The sequence below is a fragment of the Uranotaenia lowii genome, chromosome 3 (genome assembly GCF_029784155.1).
Source record: "Uranotaenia lowii strain MFRU-FL chromosome 3, ASM2978415v1, whole genome shotgun sequence".
NCBI lineage: Eukaryota > Metazoa > Arthropoda > Insecta > Diptera > Culicidae > Uranotaenia > Uranotaenia lowii.
Genome location: NC_073693.1, coordinates 86,724,582 through 86,743,538, shown reverse-complemented (window position 1 = coordinate 86,743,538; position 18,957 = coordinate 86,724,582). Strand labels below are relative to the sequence as shown.

Genomic DNA, 18,957 nt, shown 5'->3' with positions numbered 1-18,957 from the left:
ATCTCGTTTACTACGGAACTGGCATCATTTCAAAATTAACAAAGTAGCAGCCTTTTCTAAATTCGCTTATCTTACCAACAACATCATATTGTCGTGAACTCACGATTAATTTGAACCATTATTCAGAACCTCGATTTTACACGTCTGTCACTCACAGGGTTAGACCAATAACTGATTTGTTTTTTTTTGTTAACATTTAGAAGCTTCTATTCCAGTGTTGCCACACATTGTTTTATTTATTTTTAAAACTTTTTTTTCTGAATACTTTTCATCTAATCTCCGAGCACCAATCTTTTCTTTTTAAATTTTTAATTTCACCTATGATTCTCATAGTCCAAAATTCTGCGTCCCAAACTACATTGATAGTAAAGTTTTGTGGTCGTAAACTTTTGAATCGGAAGAACCAAAAACCAAAAACCAAATTTTCAAGCTTTCAATGTTTGAAAGAGCCACATTTAAAATTTATTGTTTTAGTTTCTAGTTATAAAAAAAAATTATATACATATATGCATTACCAATGAACATTAGTTTTACGAGAATAACTTTAAACCCATTAGATTTTTTCCTAACTGTTGGATTTTTCTCTTAAATCTGTTTCTGATTACTTTAAAGTACATAGATTCTCTTCTGGATCGTCAACTCCTGTAACATGGTCCGATTTTAAATAAATTATAATGCGTTAGCAAACTTCGGATCAGGAAAATTTAAAATCCAAATCATGTTAAAATGAATACTTTGCGTGATGTTGAAGGGAAAGATTTGAACATATTTTCATAAGCAGAATATTTATGATTTCTTCGGCAAAAAACAAAATAGAGAGAATAAATTATCATCAAACTATCAAGCTTTTTAATGACATTCCCCAGATTTAGTCAATCCTTCCTACAATCCAGAGGTATGATGTAAAATTCTACTTAAATTTGTTTAGCCGAAAATTTATTCTTAATAAATCATGCTCCTGACAACTGGAACAATTTCAAAATTCATGACATGAAGCGAACGAGTCTATAGAATTTTATGCATCTGTAAAATGCAAAAATCTCATCTTATGTTACATGTGATTCTTCAGTATTGTGCGTCCAATTGAATTAAAAACGAATTTCAATACATTTGATATTATTTATCAATGCTTGCTAAAGCTTAGATTACTGGAAAAAATCTGTGGCTTGACCTGTATAAAACTGTTTTAGTGTGATTTCATAGCCTTCATAGAAAACTCGTGACAAATAAACAAGAAACAATACATTTTATCTGGAAAAATCAGTTCGAAGATACATTTAAAGTTTCAAAACAATGACGATTAATTTTTCATCTTGAAAAAAATATGTCAGTCACTGGAACTTTGTTAAAAATTTGTGTGCTTTTGGTAAATATTGGCTGCAAGCGTAACACTTTGATTACAAGCATAAGCTTTCAAATAGATTTTAAGAATTGGAATTTACATTCATTCTCAATGCTAATTCGAGTTTGAAAAGCTGTCAAACATTGATTTGTAATTCTGAAATCTAACTTTTGGAATTATGCATTTGAATTTCATGTTTCTATTCACTTTTTAACCTGTTATTTAATGGGTAAGCTTTTCAGATTTTTTCTGTACGTATCCAGGCCGGGCATTTTTTTAAACTCAAAACTGGGTAATATTCGTGCAAATCCAGCCAAAATCTACGTATTTTCTATTAAAAGGCATTAGAAAAGCTGAAAAATAAACACATCAAAAATAATTTTTGCCAAGGCACCAAGCCCACAATTTTTCCTCACAATTTCAAAAAATGGATGCGATTTTATTTAGCTAAAAAAAGTTGAAAATTTGGAATTTGTTAAAAAATATGTATAATTCAGAAAAAAAAATCGGGCACGATACTCATTATCATGCTCAGTCGCAGAGAAGAATCAAAAATGATGATGATTCTTCATAACAATACATTTTATTTTCTTAAACAAACAAAAAACTGCAAATTAACTCATGTAAAAGTTATTTAAAAACTCTACAAATGGTTATAATGAGTTTTGAACCAAATTAAAGCCATTTGCTGAATATCTAGTGATGGATATGGTACTTTTAAATACTTTGTAAAGCTTTTATCCCATTTTTCTTTAAGAGATTTACTATTATTATAAGTTTGGTTTTAAAAAAAGCCTGAATTTTTTACCGATAAAAAAGTGTCGATCAGTTATACTTTTCAATACTGTTTTCATAACGATGTCGAAAAGTGCTACCTTAGACCCTGTTTTAATGCTAATAAAAAACTACAAGTGTTAAGAACCATCTTTGGCGGCGTACAGGAGAACGGAGTGTGGAGGCGAAGGATGAACCACGAGCTCGCGCGCCTCTACGGCGAACCCAGTATCCAGAAGGTGGTGAAGGCTGGCCGGATACGCTGGGCGGGACATGTTGCGAGAATGCCGGACGACTGTCCTGCAAAACAGGTGTTCGCTACGAATCCGGTAGGAACAAGACGAGCGGGGGCGCAACGAGCGAGGTGGTTAGACCAAGTGGAGCGTGATCTGGCGAACGTGGGGTGCCCGAGAAATTGGAGAACGGTTGCTATGAACCGAGTGAATTTTAGGAATTATGTTCGTCAAGTTATGTCGTGAGACGAAATACTATGTAAATAAAAAAAAAAAAAATAAAAGACTACAATCTGTTACTTCAGGTTTGAAAACTCGACAAACGTCGTTAGATAAGGCTATGATTATTTAAAATCCGGGCAATTACAAACTTGTGTATTTTAAAAACTATTAATTCGATCGAAAATTTTTCTATGGAAGAAATGAAGGTGTTGATATGATATCTAATCGAAAAATATATAAAAAAAAATTACCGTCGATTTCCAGAAATACTCTTACCTTATTCTAAAATCTCTTTTTTATCTTTGAACACTATTTTCAGTCATGTTTTGATCTAATATTTCAACCAGAGAATCAGAACCTTTGCGAAATCAAGATATTTTTCACATATTCACTTGGAAAAACTAATTGGAATACGGTTGGAAACTTTTCATGAGCAGACATCTCGAAGAATTTTCTTTGTTCAGCAGAACACATCTGCCACATTGCGTAAAATCCGTTTACACAAATTACGATTCATAGAACTGCTCATTTTAAGTTATTTACTGGGTGTCTACTAGACAAACAATACTGTTTGCCTGCCGGAAACGGATTTACTGCACAGTTAAGGGGTCTGCATTGAATTATTCTCAATAACCATAGACTTTTTACCCATATTTTAAATCAAGGGTTCTACTACGAACCTTGGTTTGAGCTTCGTGGGCATCCTATAGTGACTTCTAATACTTTTTAACCATTTGGGGCAAAACAAATTTCAGAAAAAATCCACAGTTCATGAGTTTTCAAATCGACAATGAAGAATTTCCAAGGCGATTGTGCAGAATGGTTTTTATTATGTATTTTTGCATCGTAAATATCTCAAACACACGTAAATTCAAAAATCTGAGAAAAAATTGGCAAGATAGTCCTTTTCATAACCAACACAACGCTGCTCAATTTTTGCATATCCAAGCTCTAGTTACGTACCTATAACCGAAATGAAGTGCCCGGATACAAAATGATCACAGCTTTAAATAATTGTATGACTGAAAACATCTTCTTTTTGCAACTTGAAAAAAAAACACCTTTTGAACTTGGTTTAATTTTTATCACCAAAAAATCTGATAAATATCACGTATTTGTTAGAATCTTCAAAAATTTATCAAATTTGAAACTATGAAAAAAAAATTATGAACCTCAGCGTAAATTGTAAAATGGAAAAATAACCTCTGGATACAGAGTTTTATTTTCAGTCACTATCAGTAAACAATAAATAAAATGTGTTTAAAAACCTCATTTAAAATAATATGTTGATTATTGAATATCAATATGTATTAAAAAATTCAACAAAATCCTGTGGTCATTCTCGAAGTTGAGAGTAGATAGATTTTTTTCTTCAATCCATAAAAATCTGTCATCAATGAATGTTCTGAAGTGTACTCACTTGCATTGAGCGGCATGCTGCTGGTGGTCATGTTGATCCCATGCAACCGAGGATGACCGCCGGCGTGCATCCCCAGATAGTGGCGGGTCAGCATGTGGTGGGCATGATGGGCAACTGCTGCGGCTGCCGCTGCTGCCGCCGAGCCCGGATGATGACCTCCACCTGCTCCCGAGCCCCCTAGAGGGTGGTGCGGATGCCCATGGTGGGCAGGATGGGGGTGGTGGTTCATGGGGTGTTGCTGAGCATGATGCTGCTGTTGCTGTTGCTGTTGTTGCAACATCGGAGGTAAGGGAGGTGGGATTGGTGCTTGTTGCTGTTGTTGTTGTTGTTGTTGTTGCTGTTGCTGTTGTTGTTGGTGGGCAATGGAATTCATTGACTGTCTTTGATTTTGTTGTTGCTGCTGTTGTTGTTGTTGTTGGAGGTTCATTGTTGATCCGGCGTGTGCCGGTTGGGGTGGATAAAGCATTCCGTGGTTTGCCAATGGGTGGTACATTCCGCCACGTGCCTGGTGATGTGGCGGCAGATGGCGATAATCGGCCATTATTGGTTAGAGGGTTTTGTTCACTTTTGGCCTCACAATCGTTTAGTTTTCTTCACTCACTTGTCTCACTTATTCATCTGTCGTACAGGGCCTTACTCTCGAAACCATTCCGAAAAAATGGGAACACTTTTCGAAATTAAAACACTCATTGTTGATTTTAATTTCGACGATCATGAGGATAATGAGCCATTCTTGACAAACGAACGACTTTCAGTCACACACCTTCAATTATTTTTTGTTGCAGTCGTAGCATTCGGAATCAATTACCGAAATTTCGAACGATGTTTTTCCACTGATGATCACTACCAGAGATTCGATTGAAACCAGTTTGAACTTCACAGGGACGCCGTTCTCATTAACCGGCCTATAGAAATGTGCCCGGGGGAAACCAATTTTCCATATTTTATCATCATCGAAATCATCCCGTTGTATAATATTGCCATCCAATTTGTCGACGACACATCAACGTCACTTAACATGATGATCACTAAATTATGTTTGCATTGAGCTTTAACACATGGATTCGTTGACTTTGTAGGGTAGTTTATTTTTTTCCATTCTTATTTTAACACACAAAAGTCACCATTTTGGCGCCAGGCCAAAATTCAAAACAAAAATATGACAATGACAATAATTTTAAACAGTTTTCCTGAAGAAAAATGTACAGTAAATATTGAATATTCATGATACGAAACCTGCCTGCAACAGTTGACCGAACCCTTTAAATTGTATGGAATAAATTTTGTGGATGAATAACTTTGTCGAATTATTTATTTTCTCCAAAATTAACTGTGAAGTTTCAAAGTTTTCCTTCAATACGCTGAGGAAGTGTTTCAACGAATATAGGTTTAACAATTAGAATACAGAAATTCACTGTTATACTGGATTATCAAATGAAAAAAAAATTTCGGATAATTTTTATAAAAAAGGCGAAATTGATGATGAAAACCCACTAGCCCATAATTGCTTTGTTCATAATGATTGAAAACACTGGTAACCAGTTGAAAAAATAATTTTCAATACACTGACTTTAACTCTTTAATCCTTTACGTTAAAATATATCTGTAATGATGTACAGAGATTTTTGATAATGTAAAGATTATCAGAGAAAAGTTACTAACATTCCAAATTAGTACAACATAAGTATGTCCATTGAAAATAATTGAAAATTAACTTAAAACATTTCAAACAATCATTCAGATTCTGCAATGGAAATACATTCTAAGCCGATCTGTAGTGGTTAGCCACTTGAAAAGTTTGAAATATGATTTTAAAAAAATATATTCAAGCATTTCAAAATATAAAGAGTTAATTTAAAGTTAGACGATATTTTGGACCTTACAGATTTCAGAAGGCATTTGATTTTTTAAAAGAAAAATAGGAGAATGTTTATCAAAAAAGTGTTTATTAGACCGCTGCAAGCTTTGTAAGGAAACTTCAATTATTTACACCTCTCATAACTTTTTTTGTGGTTTTTGTGGCCAAAAAAAGCAATACAAATTTTGAAAGCGATCCATCCAGTCCTGAATTAGGGCAACGAGTTTAAGCAACGAGATTTTTCATTCAAAATCACCAGAGATGTACTGAAATCTAAAAAAAAACACTTGATGAAAGATATTCCTTGATTCTTGCAGTACAATTCATGTGAACAAAGCACTAACCAAAGTTGTACTCCAGAAAAGGTATTAAATGTTATACACAATTTTTTTTCAAAATTATTTTTTTCAATAAGCAGTCAATTTTTGAAAATCTGTATAACAGCAGGATGAGAATAAAAAAAATCTCAAAAACTGCTTTGAATAGCCAGGAAATTTATTGATTTTCATAACCTCTGCAAAAACATTCCAAGAAATTATTAAAAGCTCTAGCAAGCACAGTCTGCCATTTTTAAATACTTTTCAATGGATTCAATTTTTTTATTTTGAAATGGTTACAACTTTTCTCATGAAATACTTAACTAGAACTAAGACTAGACTAAACTAGAATAGTCAAAATCAAAAATTAAAGACCAACTTCATTTTAACTTTATTTGAATTTTCTTGATGATGATGATGATTAAAAATTTCTTCTTCCATACAAATTTCCATACAAAATTGAAACGCATTGCGCTAACTCAGGAATAAAAAACATCAACTAAAATTTTACACTAGGGACACCATACGTACACTTTAAAGAGTACATGTACTCTTTTTCGAACGAGAAATGGGTGAACACTTCTTTTTGTAAAATTTTACGAAATGTACTCTTTTTTATGAGAGCCATTAATCAGAAAAATGTACATGTTTGTTTCAGTTCAGGAAGTATTATTTCCATATCTCATACAAGAAATACGAAAACAATACAACTTACAAAAAATTTCCATACCTGACCTCAAAATCCCGTATTCATGGAGGCACTTTCGAATATTAATTAACCTTGAGCGCAATAAGCAACAAAACCAATATATTCAAATGCTTCGCAGCGTACAAATCTAACATATTGTTATTTTTAATGTTTTTTTTAAATCAAATATTTTATCGAGTTTTGTGGGGATTGTCAGCATAATATGAATACTACTTTTCCTTTGAATAATCCAAAAAGGAATTTTCAGCTTTTGAATTTTCCCTTTTCATTATTTGAATAATATTTTAAGAGAAAATTTATAATTATCACATACGTCATAACTAAGTTTTAAAATTTTTTTTGGGTCGTATTCGGGCCAAGCTAATCCGAGCATTTTAACCCAAAAACTTGACACAATCCGTGTATTGTTTTTAAAATTTTCAATTAAAATATCGGACCATTTTCGGGCAAATCAGACCAAAATCCAGGCTTTTCTTATAAAAATTCAAAAGAAAATGAACAAAAAAAAATATTTTTTATTCAGTCACATCAGCGGTGCTCAAAGCTAATTTTACGTTTCCTAAAAAATTTTGGCACGTGTATTTCAATGAAACAAGCTTAAAAAAATTCATACATTATGTAAAAAATTGTAGCTTTGGTTTGGATGTTGTATAAATCCCGGCATTTCTCTTCGACGTCTGGACAATCAAGCTGAACCGGGCTTATTCATTTTTTTTTCTCTAAAAATCGGTCAAGTCCAAATAAAAACAGACAATATGGAGTGCTTAGTCATACCAATTACCAAATTTCAACAAATTGGCAGTATTTGAATGACTTTAAATAACATCTTTCGTTGTTTTTATTTGATGAATTTTTCCTTACTCTTTGGAAACATTTTACAATTGTACTCTTTTTAGTAAAGCGGGATATGGTAACCCTATGTTATACTGATGCTTGGTGACTTAAAAGGCATCGAAAAAACATTTCTGAGCAAACATGCATTTTTGGCAGCGGTCTAGTGCACATATTATTAAAATTTTTAAAAAAATCATAAAAATTTTTAAACTAAATTAATGTGCTTAAAAAAAAGCTTTGATTCAAAATAACGAATTGGAAATTTTAGCATTTAAAAAAAAAATATTGATTTTAAATTGAAAGTTGAATAAATATTTTAATTGCCAGAATTGTTTGATTTCCAAAAATAAAAAACGAATAATCATCAATAGTATTTTATTTTTGAAAATTAAACAGTTCCGGAAACTAACATATGATTGCAACTTTTAATTAAAAATCAATTAAATATTTTTCCTAATTTAAATCATATAAACTTTGAAAATATTTAATCTTTGAAGTTTTCAGAAAAAAAAATATTAACTTCGAACGATATTCAAATCAAAACCATTTAATGGTGTCCGTGAGAGTATAAACCCAATAATATGCTGATGTAAAATTCGAAGAAGCGTCGTTTTACTTAACAACATTTTTTGACGTAGAATAACGTCTTACGGCAACACTATAGGGGGGGGCAAATTGAATTCGCGAACGGATCTCGCGTCACGAAAAATGCCTCTTTCACGGACATCTTTTCCGAACAACATTTTGGGTCGGCTGCGGCTGTGGTGCGCAAAACACCCGAGCGAAAAAACCCCGATCGTCGACCCAAACTGCACTAGATACGTAGTTATAAAAGAGCAAGGATTGCCCCGACTCAGTTTCATTTGATTTTTTGTCTATCTCCCGGTCGGTCGGTTGTTGCGACCAAAAATGTGTGCAATGCTGTTGAGAGACGGCAGCTTGCTAGGATTGTGTTGTTTGAAGTTCTTCATCAGGACGACGAGGACAAGTATGCTCGGCTGAATAAACCATTTTCTCTGAAACCCGGAGCATTCATTATGCTTCACCACCACCATCATGTTGAACTGGTGCAGCAGTGGCCTGGCATAGGGTTGCCATGAACATAACCTTGAAACATTCGGTTCCTTTGAGAAAATCAAACTCAAAGGAATCGAAAAGGTCAAAAGCCCACCAAACCACATCAGCAGCATCGTCCAGATTCAACAATTTCCCACATCTGCGGGGTCAGCCAACTAAATGCTTCAGGCTACTTTACAAAGGCATGAGTCACTTTTGAAAAAAAAAATTTTTCATTTTAATTTTTTTTTTTGTATGGCCAACTGTAATTTTTTCAATATTAAAAAATTTTACATTTCATTAAAATTATAAACCTTTCGTTACTTTTCAATAACGTTTTTCTATAGAGATGAAATTTGAAATAAAATTTTTATTGTGCATGGCAAAAATAATTCCACGGTTCAAATCTTAAATCAGAACTTTGATAAAAATTTGAAAAGTAATCCGTGGTCCCGATTTTTGAACAGAAAAATTTCACGAAATTAAAATGTGTAGAAGTTTGAGTATGACACCATTCATTGACTTATAATATTTATTCAAGCAAAAAATTCCATTGGAAAAACCTGAAAAAAATTTCACTCTCTAAATAATTTTGTATTAAGTGCGCTTTTCTCTAAGTTAAATTTGTTGTTGAATTTTCATCTCCATCCAATGTACAATGACGACCCCTTTTGTATACCCCTTAAAGCGCATTTCCCCTACTGATTCGAATTAAACGCATAATACTGAATCTTTAAAGCTTTTCTCCGAAGCGTTTGATAAAACGCTTGAGATTTGTAGTTGCATAATTGGAGGCGCATTGGCTCAGTTGCATTGGATTTTGAAGCAGCTACAAATATTTTCCCGCCTTTTGCTATGCAATTGTCTAGAGCTACAATCTGTCTCAATTGGCCGTGATAGTTGATGAATGAATATATAATTCATGTCAAAACGATCAACATTTTCCGAGTATGAAAATTTATTATGACACATATCCTATTGAAACTGTCGGCTGTCGTAATTCTACGTTAACCTTGCGGTCGTGGCTTATGTACAACCTCTTTAACTTTTTTCTACCAAAACAGACAGATATAGATTTTTTGTACAATTTTTTTTTAAATTGCTTTACCACAGGGACTACAAAGCTTGACTTTCAATACTTTTTAGGAAGTACTTTTACACATTTTACTACACACACCTTTCACCTTCATATATTTTTTCATAGTTTTTGTGGAAATTATTCCACAAATAACAGAAACATTAAACTGGTGAAGGTGAAAGTGAAAAATTTGAATTCAAGTACCTAATTAGAAAATTAACTACATAAAATTGATCTTGAAATTGATTTTGGAGCGAAATAACCAATGGTTCGGGTTAAATACAGTAAGCAAAGTGTATCACTTTCACATTGCCACCCTGTTTATCATAAATAAGTATTTTACATATTTTTTTGTTATTTCTCTTGTGTTTCTTAACGTCTTTCAACGATGTTTATCTCAACTACTGACCCAGACAACCAATTGGTGGGTATATAAAATTTGCAACACAAATATACGTGCAAATATAAGTGTAAACAATTCGTATATAATGCAGCAAAACCAGTATATACGTACCATTTTGGAGGCCATATAGGTACATTAGCACACATATTCTTGATTTGGTTTATTTTGTCGTAATAAAAACATGCAATGTATTTTAATACGATAAAGAATATGCATGGAACGCACATTGTAGGTGCATATAAACGAATTGTCGTAATAAAAACATGCAATGTATTTAAATACGATAAAGGATATGCATGGGCCGCACATTGTAGGTGCAGATATACGAAAATGAGTTTAAATAGCATTCATACGATATAATATGTTAAACAATATACGACTTCTGGTTGTCTGGGGAAATCAATTCAGAAAGATTTTTGCTCTTCAACCAAATTGTAAATACAGATCCCGTATAAAGCATCATTAAAACCAAAATTTAAAAAAAGTACTCAAATTTAACAAAAATTATGAACATTTCATAAAATAAAAAAAAACACATACACAGAAAAGGCAAAAAATTACAAAAAAAATAACTAAAACATGATGGAGAATGACAGAAAAAGGAAAATGACATTAATTAAATCAAACATTAAAAAAGTGCTAAAAGCATGACAAGACATGAAAAATGACTAGAAATGGTCAAAAACTGACTAAAAATTATGTTAATGATAATAACAATAAAAATTGTTTTGTTGAAATAAATAAAAAATGAAAAAAATACGTTGTGGCAACATTTGATTTTGGCAACATTTTGTTCGGGCGTGTTGCCTAAATCGAACGTTTTATTTTAACATTTTTTTCATTTATTTCAACAAAAAACTTTTATTTTTATCAATAACATAATTAAAGTCATTTTTCTTATTATTTTTCATTTTTCTTTATCATGCACTTAGCCCTTTTCTTGTATTGTTTATAATATTTGTTTTTTTTTTATCATTTTGCTATTTTTGTCACGCTACATCATGTTTTTGTTAATTTTTGTAATTTTTGTCTTTTGTGTGTATGTGTTTTTTAATTTTATAAAATTTCCATCTTTTTTGTCAAATTTGAATACTTGTGAATTTTGTTTTTTTTAAATGTTGTATTCTATCAAAATTTAAGAAAATTGACCATATTCATGATGTTTGTCCAAATTATATTGATCCTATTATAGCGAAAACTATAAGATAATTCTGTTTCAAAAAACCGTTCGATTTTGGCACATTTATCAAAATCGGATGCTGCCAAAATCAAATGTTGCCAAAAAGCGAATGGGGTCTGTAAATTGTTTAGATCAAAAACAATGAGGACCGAGGATTTTTAAAGCTTTTACAACGATTTTTTTTGTAAAGAAGTCCATTTGCTCATGTTTTTTAAGATTTTCTTAGTTGTAATATTTTTGAAATTTTTATTTCTTGACTTTTATTCAGAAACTTCCGGATTTTGACCAAATTTGCCCGGATGTTGCCCAGATTATTGATCGATTACTTTGAAATCAATTGCCTGGATTTCGCCAACTTTTGATGAAAATAGTTTAGATTTTGCAGGGCCAGATACGTGCTAAAAAAATTTAGCAACCTTCTGCGCAGAAAGTAAATAAAAATACTGATTTTGATTGGTTTTATGCCAACTTAAGTAAACCTCTATATAAAGTGGGATGAGTTAAAGAAGATTAATAAATTGAATGTTTCAAACTATACCATTATATGTATGTGGGTTTAACAAAAAACACTTTTGAACCGCAAAAACGCAGAACTAAGGAGCTTGAAAGAAAAATTTTATAACTAATAAAAATATTCGAAAATGTAACATATATTTTCTCTGAAAAGGATATCATAGTGAAAAAAAAGACATCGAAAATTTTTTCAAATAGGTCTTTGATAAAAAAAAAAGTAGGCATCAAAATTTTACACAAGGGTCGAAATTCTGTAATGAATAATTTAAAACTCAATAAATCTATATCAGCAAAAATTTAAGACAAGATGGAAAAATTTAGGCAAAAATGGAATGATTTTAAAAATAACATTCGAATGATTAACTTGAAAAATTGTTATTAGTTTTGACTGAAAAAAAAAATTAGCATATTCAGTTTGTCGAAAAAGTCACAGAAAAATATTCATGTTTAAAACCTTTTGTAAGAAAAAAAAATGTTTGATTTGAATTTATAAGTCAAACAAAATCTTTATTTCCAGATGCAAAAAAAAATTTAGAATTCAATATCCTAGCTAAACTTTCAATTCAGCAGAACGAATTTTACATATAAAGGAAGCTTTTCAGAATGGTATAGTATGCTAAGATTCAACAATATTAAAGATTTTGAAATCTGCAATCTGAAATCTGAAATCTGAAATCTGAAATCTGAAATCTGAAATCTGAAATCTGAAATCTGAAATCTGAAATCTGAAATCTGAAATCTGAAATCTGAAATCTGAAATCTGAAATCTGAAATCTGAAATCTGAAATCTGAAATCTGAAATCTGACATCTGAAATCTGAATTCTGAATTCTGAATTCTGAATTCTGAAATCTGAAATCTGAAATCTGAAATCTGGAATCTGAAATCTGAAATCTGAAATCTGAAATCTGAAATCTGAAATCTGAAATCTGAAATCTGAAATCTGAAATCTGAAATCTGAAATCTGAAATCTGAAATCTGAAATCTGAAATCTGAAATCTGAAATCTGAAATCTGAAATCTGAAATCTGAAATCTGAAATCTGAAATCTGAAATCTGAAATCTGAAATCTGAAATCTGAAATCTGAAATCTGAAATCTGAAATCTGAAATCTGAAATCTGAAATCTGAAATCTGAAATCTGAAATCTGAAATCTGAAATCTCAAATCTCAAATCTCAAATCTGAAAACTGATAATAATTTCTTTTCATAACAATGATTTCTTATGTCTATCAATTATCTGATGATGAATCTTGAATATGTGTCAGATTCAAGGATTTAAATCTCAAGTATAAGGTTTATATGTTGATGATTTTCAGTATTTGCATGAGAATAATTCTCAAAATGTTATCTTTATTCAAAAAATAGCACAAGCTGATGTTCCAAGCTGAACTTGATGTCTTCCAATGTAAGATTTTTTTTTTATTAAAATAATATCAAAAAACATCATTTTCACAATAAAATTGTTTCTTTGAAATTATTTTATTAAAATAAATCTGGTTTCCATTCAGCTTTTCCAAGTTTTTGAGAGAAAAAAATTGTACTCGTTATTTAATCAAAGCATCTGAAAGAATATTTGTTGAATTTGAATTTTTTCAATTCATCTTTTCCCAGAGATCTTTTTGAAATCAAAAGTCACATTTGGTATCCACTTTTTGGTTTTTTCTCTCAAAAGCGACTCATCGTTCTTCATGGTTGAAACGAAAATGCCGTTAATCAAATTCGAAAGAAAAGTCAGGCTCTGCCTGCCAGCTACTTCATCACGCAGAACCAATGATGTTTACTTTTATTAATTTTATTTTATTTCATTTACGCACCAAACCCGTCCTCATCTGTGGCACCATAAAAGTTCTGGTTCTTTTTTACTCAAACCAAAAAAAATGTACATATATCTCAGTGGTTACATTCCCAACCACCAAGGAAATTTATTGTCGCAGTTCAGTTTTTACACTTTTTTTGGATTTGGTAGAGGCATTCTTCCGAAATCGAATGCGATGGATGAGCTGAGCACTCTGGCCAGCAAGAAGAAGCGGTAATTTTATCACTCACATTTGAGCCTTCGCCCCGGATAAGCTTATTTTGTTGTGGTTTTTCTCAGCTGTTTGAGTGATTTTTGTGTTCATTTCTGCCTCTTTTTTCCTTCATTCTCCAGTGCGAATCGTTTGCGTTTTCGCAGTTGATATTTTTTATGAGATCGTATTTGGGGGACAATTTGAAGTAATCATTTTTCATAGTGTCATGCGTGATGTTTTTTTTTCTCTCCCTTTGGTCCCAGTCATCGTGAACTTTATTTGCTCTGATTTTATTACTTTATTTATCGTATTTACACTGATCCAACTGGCTACTTTATTTGATTTTATTTTTACACAAATTGACATTTTTACTGTTCCGATTTCTGTCTGCTTTCACTACTTTCACTGGGGCTGTGGGATTTTTTTATTATTATTTTTGCTAGTTTTCGTTCGCTTTTGGGTTGTGTTTTTTCTCTCTCCGTGAACATATGTTTCAGCTTGTAGAATTGAGCTTTAAATTCGGATGTTTATCGTATGGTTCAGTTTTATCCCTTTTATAGGGCATATGGTAGGATTTTTTTTCCACTCAACTTTCCCCCCAAATGTCCCGGCAAATGTCTCCATCTTTTATGACATCGAACTTTAACGGGCCACCAAAATCGAAGACTAGAGAGTCCAAATTCTGATCAACTAGTTTACGACCCTCCTCCGGGGCTGGCTCAAAAAAAAAATAATCAGATCGTAGTAGAACATTCAAATCGACGGAAAATCCAATCCCATACCCTTGCACTTTATTTCTCTTTCCCAGACCAATGAGGGTCGTTGAGGATGAGGGAGTGAAAGGGGTTCATCGTATCTTTCCGATTCTAAACAGCACTGGAGACACGACAGTTTACGACAGTTTTGTTTTCTTTCCATTTCCAGTCAGATGAAAAATATTTGATTCTGCACCTATAGGTATTTGATATTCTACCGATTCGAGATTCGAAGTCAAAACAAAACCAACAAAAAAACTGCCGGTTATTAATTTATTGCTGATTGCATTTGGCCGAAAATAATTCCAAAACTTGAACTCGATCCAAGAGAAAAGAGAATTTTAGAATTCTTTCCCCTTAAAAAAGCACCCAAAAAATACTAGAAATAAATCCCGTCCAACAACCTTCGCAATAGATATCGCGGCGTGAAACTGAACCCCTTGGAAGGAATTGGTCCCGTGTGAAGGTGCAAGCAACTCGCTGATGGCGCTCAAAAAGTAGTAGATAGCTTCCCGTGAGCTTCCTCAGGGTGTGTGTTGCTTTTTTATCTTTGCCCCGGACCAGCTCGTTAGTTATCTGTGTTGTGTACACACACTTGGCGATTTTGTTTCGGTGATCTGCCGATTTTTTTTTCTTCTGTGAACCCCGGGCGCACGCCTTTCGTCTTCCGATTCCGGCGATAGTGGGACTACAGTTTGAAAATCTGTTAAAATTTAAAGTGTAAGAGTCTTTTCATGAATACAAATTAATGAAAAAATTGGACAATCACGAAATATTTCATAAAACATTTATTCTATACAGTCTACCATGTAACATGTAGTTCCAATTTTTTTGTCGTTCTTTTTAAAGGGTGATACGGTCAAAATTTGGTCAAGGGAAAACGCGTGTAAATCGGTGAAATCGTTTATTTAAAAAATCAAATTAAATTTCTTTTTCAAGTATAATTAGTATAAATTTCAGGAAAAATATTCAGTTAGGCTTCCGCTTTTCCAAATCCGAACTGCCGGGCCTTACCTTGGGCACCTTGTCCACCTTCTTTGCCGCAAAAAGCCAGTTTGCCTTGAACTACTGCTCGTCCTTAGCAGTTTTTTGGTCTTCTTTAGGTTCCGCTTGACAATAGCCCAGTATTTCTCAATTGGGCGGAGCTCTGGCGTGTTGAAGAAGCCTCCGTCCTTGGGAACCACCTGCACGTTATTGGCGGCGTACCACTCCATGGCTTTTTTTACCGTAATGGCAAATTTCAAATCCGGCCAAAACAGAACGGAACAACCGTGTTTTTTCAGGAAAGGTAGCAGACGTTTATTCAACACTCTTTCACGTTAATTTCTTGGTGGACAGTCCCGGAAGCTATTAAAATGCTGCTTTTCAAGCCACAGGTACAGATGGCATGCCAAACCAGATATTTCTTAGCGAACTTTGACAGTTTCATGTGCTTGAAAATATTTGCTACCTTTCCCCTTCCTTTTGCCGTATAAAACTCCTGTCCCGGAAGCTGCTTGTAGTCGGCTTTGACGTAGGTTTCGTCGTCCATTACGTCGTGCACAGCTTCCGGGATCGAGCTTTGCCCGTCGTATTTTGTTTATCATCGCGATTTGGAGTCACTACTTCTTGAAAGTCGATAGTACGTCCTCGGTGGTCGAGTGGTTAGCGTGGTAAGACGGTAATCGCTGATCCACTGATGGCATGGGTTCGATTCCCATCTCGGTACTGGGTGTTTAAATGTTAATCTTAAGTTGTCCACGTCATTCATTCAGTCTGTAAAGCCTAAATCGACTAAGACGGTGTATGTCCTTTAAGTCCGGCTCGTTTTTCGGCTCGATGCACTGCTGTAGATACACCCAGCTTATTTGCGGCATCTCGGAGAGCTCGGAGAGAGAGGTTAGGGTTTCGCTTGAAACTACCGGCAACTCTCTTTGTCGTCTCAGCGGCTTCCGGTTTTCGATTTCCTCCCGATCCAGACTTCCTGGCTGTCGACAAACGTTCCCCAAATATTACATTTGTAACGGTTGATTTGGCAACTTTTAGCGATTTTGCCAGCTTTGCGTGCGAGTAGCTCGGATTTTCGCGATGCGCAGGCAAAATTTTGATACGCTGCTCTCCTTTCTTGGACGGCATTTTGACAACTGAAGAGTGAATTTCAAAATCACAATAGGAGCAACATTCTACACACACACACCTTCAAAATGAGGGGTGTTCAGGTTTTTTTAAATGCAAAAATGAAAGAAATACGTCAAGTTGATATTGACAAATTTTGACCGTATCACCCTTTAGTGCAGGTGAGCCTGATAGCATATATTAACGCGGGATAATTACCACAATAGATCAACTACTGATCGCAGTGGGCACTCCCCTACAAGGAAGAAGAGAAGAGATCAGAGTACAGGGTCCGGCAATTGAAGTTCTACATTGAAATAAACAAATAAATTGATCAAAACAACAACTTTTTATTTCAAATTCATTCAATTTCTCTTGAAAACGAATTATTTTTTCAAAATTCACTGATGAAGTTCGACTTGTTCGCCCTTGAGTTTAACCACTCGTATAAGGCCCGCAGGTGTTCTTGTGGTATTTTATCCCAGGCTGCCACGAGATGTCGCTTCAGGACCTCCACACCTTCATGTTCCTCAGAGCAGACTTTGGCCTCCAACATACTCCAAACAGCGAAGTTCATAGGGTTCAAATCTGGCGAACTCGGCGGCCCCTCGGAGCTCGAAATGAACCCAGGAAAGTGTTGCGCAATCCAAACTTGGGTTTTCTTCGCTTTGTGATCCGACGCCGAGTCCTGATGGAAAACCCAATCCCTGGAGCCAAAATGTCGACGTGCCCACGGTTCGACGACATTCTGTAGAACTAGTTCCCGATATGTATATTGGTTAATCTTCACGCCTTCAGGGACAAAAACCAGCGGAGTCCGGCCATCACGGGTGATCCCGGCCCAAACCATCACTGATGCTGGTTTCTGTCACCGGGTGGCCGTCAGCAAGTCGGCATGGCTTCGTGATCTGTCTGGAAACCGACAATATCCACCTGCTTAAAGACAAGCGAACGGGGCACAACAAATTCCGCTGAAGTAAATCTGAGCATGATAAAACAGCATACCAAACAGCGGCTAATTATCCAACAGTTTGCATAGAGCCCAACGATGCGACTTTTTGAACGAACTTCAACAAAATATTCAATCCAAACCAAAACTATTTAGGAAATATGTCAACTGGAAACGTAAGTCTAACTTGATACCAAAAAATGTTTCTTACAAAAACAACCAAGCAGAATCTTTGGAAGATGCATCCGAGCTCTTCGCCGAATACTTTCACAGTGTGTATCTTTTGAACAACGCAGAAATAAGACAAGAACGCCAATTACCAGTAGAAATCTTACCCGAATTCACCATAGCGGTATCGATATACGAAGAATGATTTTAACGCTAGACGAATCGAAAAGTTGTGGGCCTGATGAAATACCGAACTCATTCTTAAAAAAAATGTGAGAGTAGAAACGAAGAGTCCTTACATTTCCTCTTCACTTCATCGATTCGTGCCGGTTTATTTCCGAAGTTTTGGAAAATCTCGCATGTTATACCGATACACAAGAACGGTGCCAGGCTCACCGTAGAAAAAACTATCTTGGTATTGCAATTCTCTCTGCAATATCCCAACTTTTTGAGGGTATTGTATACGATAAGAATTACCCGTGGATTAAAATGAAGACTCGGACGTTTAACATGGTTTTCTCAAGAAACGCTCAACTGTAACGAACCTAACAGAGTTTGTATCGAGAACCTCACAGTGGATGATGCAAGGTTTTCAAGTTAACGCAATATACACTGGCATGTCCAAAGCCTTTGACGTAATCAACACAAACGCTCTACTGTCAGTATTATGCAAGAATGAAATAACCGGATCCTGTCTTCAATGGATTCGTTCGTACCTGATCGAAAGAATGCAATACGTCAAACTGGAAAACGTGAGATCTAGTATTTTCTCGGTCAACAATGGTGTTCCACAAGGGAGTCACTTGGGACTACTTCTTTTCATCGCTGTTATGAACGAATTTCCTGAAGTACTGACTGATGTGTTCGCGCTGGTTTATGCTATTGATTCAAAAATGTTTTTGCCTATTTGTCTCCCGAAGGATTACGTGACTCTGCAAAACGCCTTGCACAAGCTCACAGAGTGTTGCAAAAGATTCGGCCTAAAGATCAATTCCTCGAAATGCAACGTGATTACATTTCATCGGAAAATAAGCAATATCACT

General features: G+C 34.2%; 1 protein-coding gene across 7 annotated transcripts in view; it reads right to left on the bottom strand.

Annotated features, from left to right (window-relative positions):
• Positions 1 to 18,957, bottom strand: part of LOC129756408 (uncharacterized) — a 434,792-nt gene that overhangs the window by 219,268 nt on the left and 196,567 nt on the right. The window contains exon 1 of one of the 7 annotated variants that reach the window (XM_055753278.1): positions 3,992 to 4,544. The exons of the other annotated variants lie outside the window; for them this stretch is intronic. Coding sequence (XP_055609253.1) covers positions 3,992 to 4,532 — 541 coding nt within the window. The 5' untranslated portion in view covers positions 4,533 to 4,544. Of the gene's footprint in view, positions 1 to 3,991; positions 4,545 to 18,957 lie in introns of those variants that run through there. 7 annotated transcript variants of the gene reach the window in all.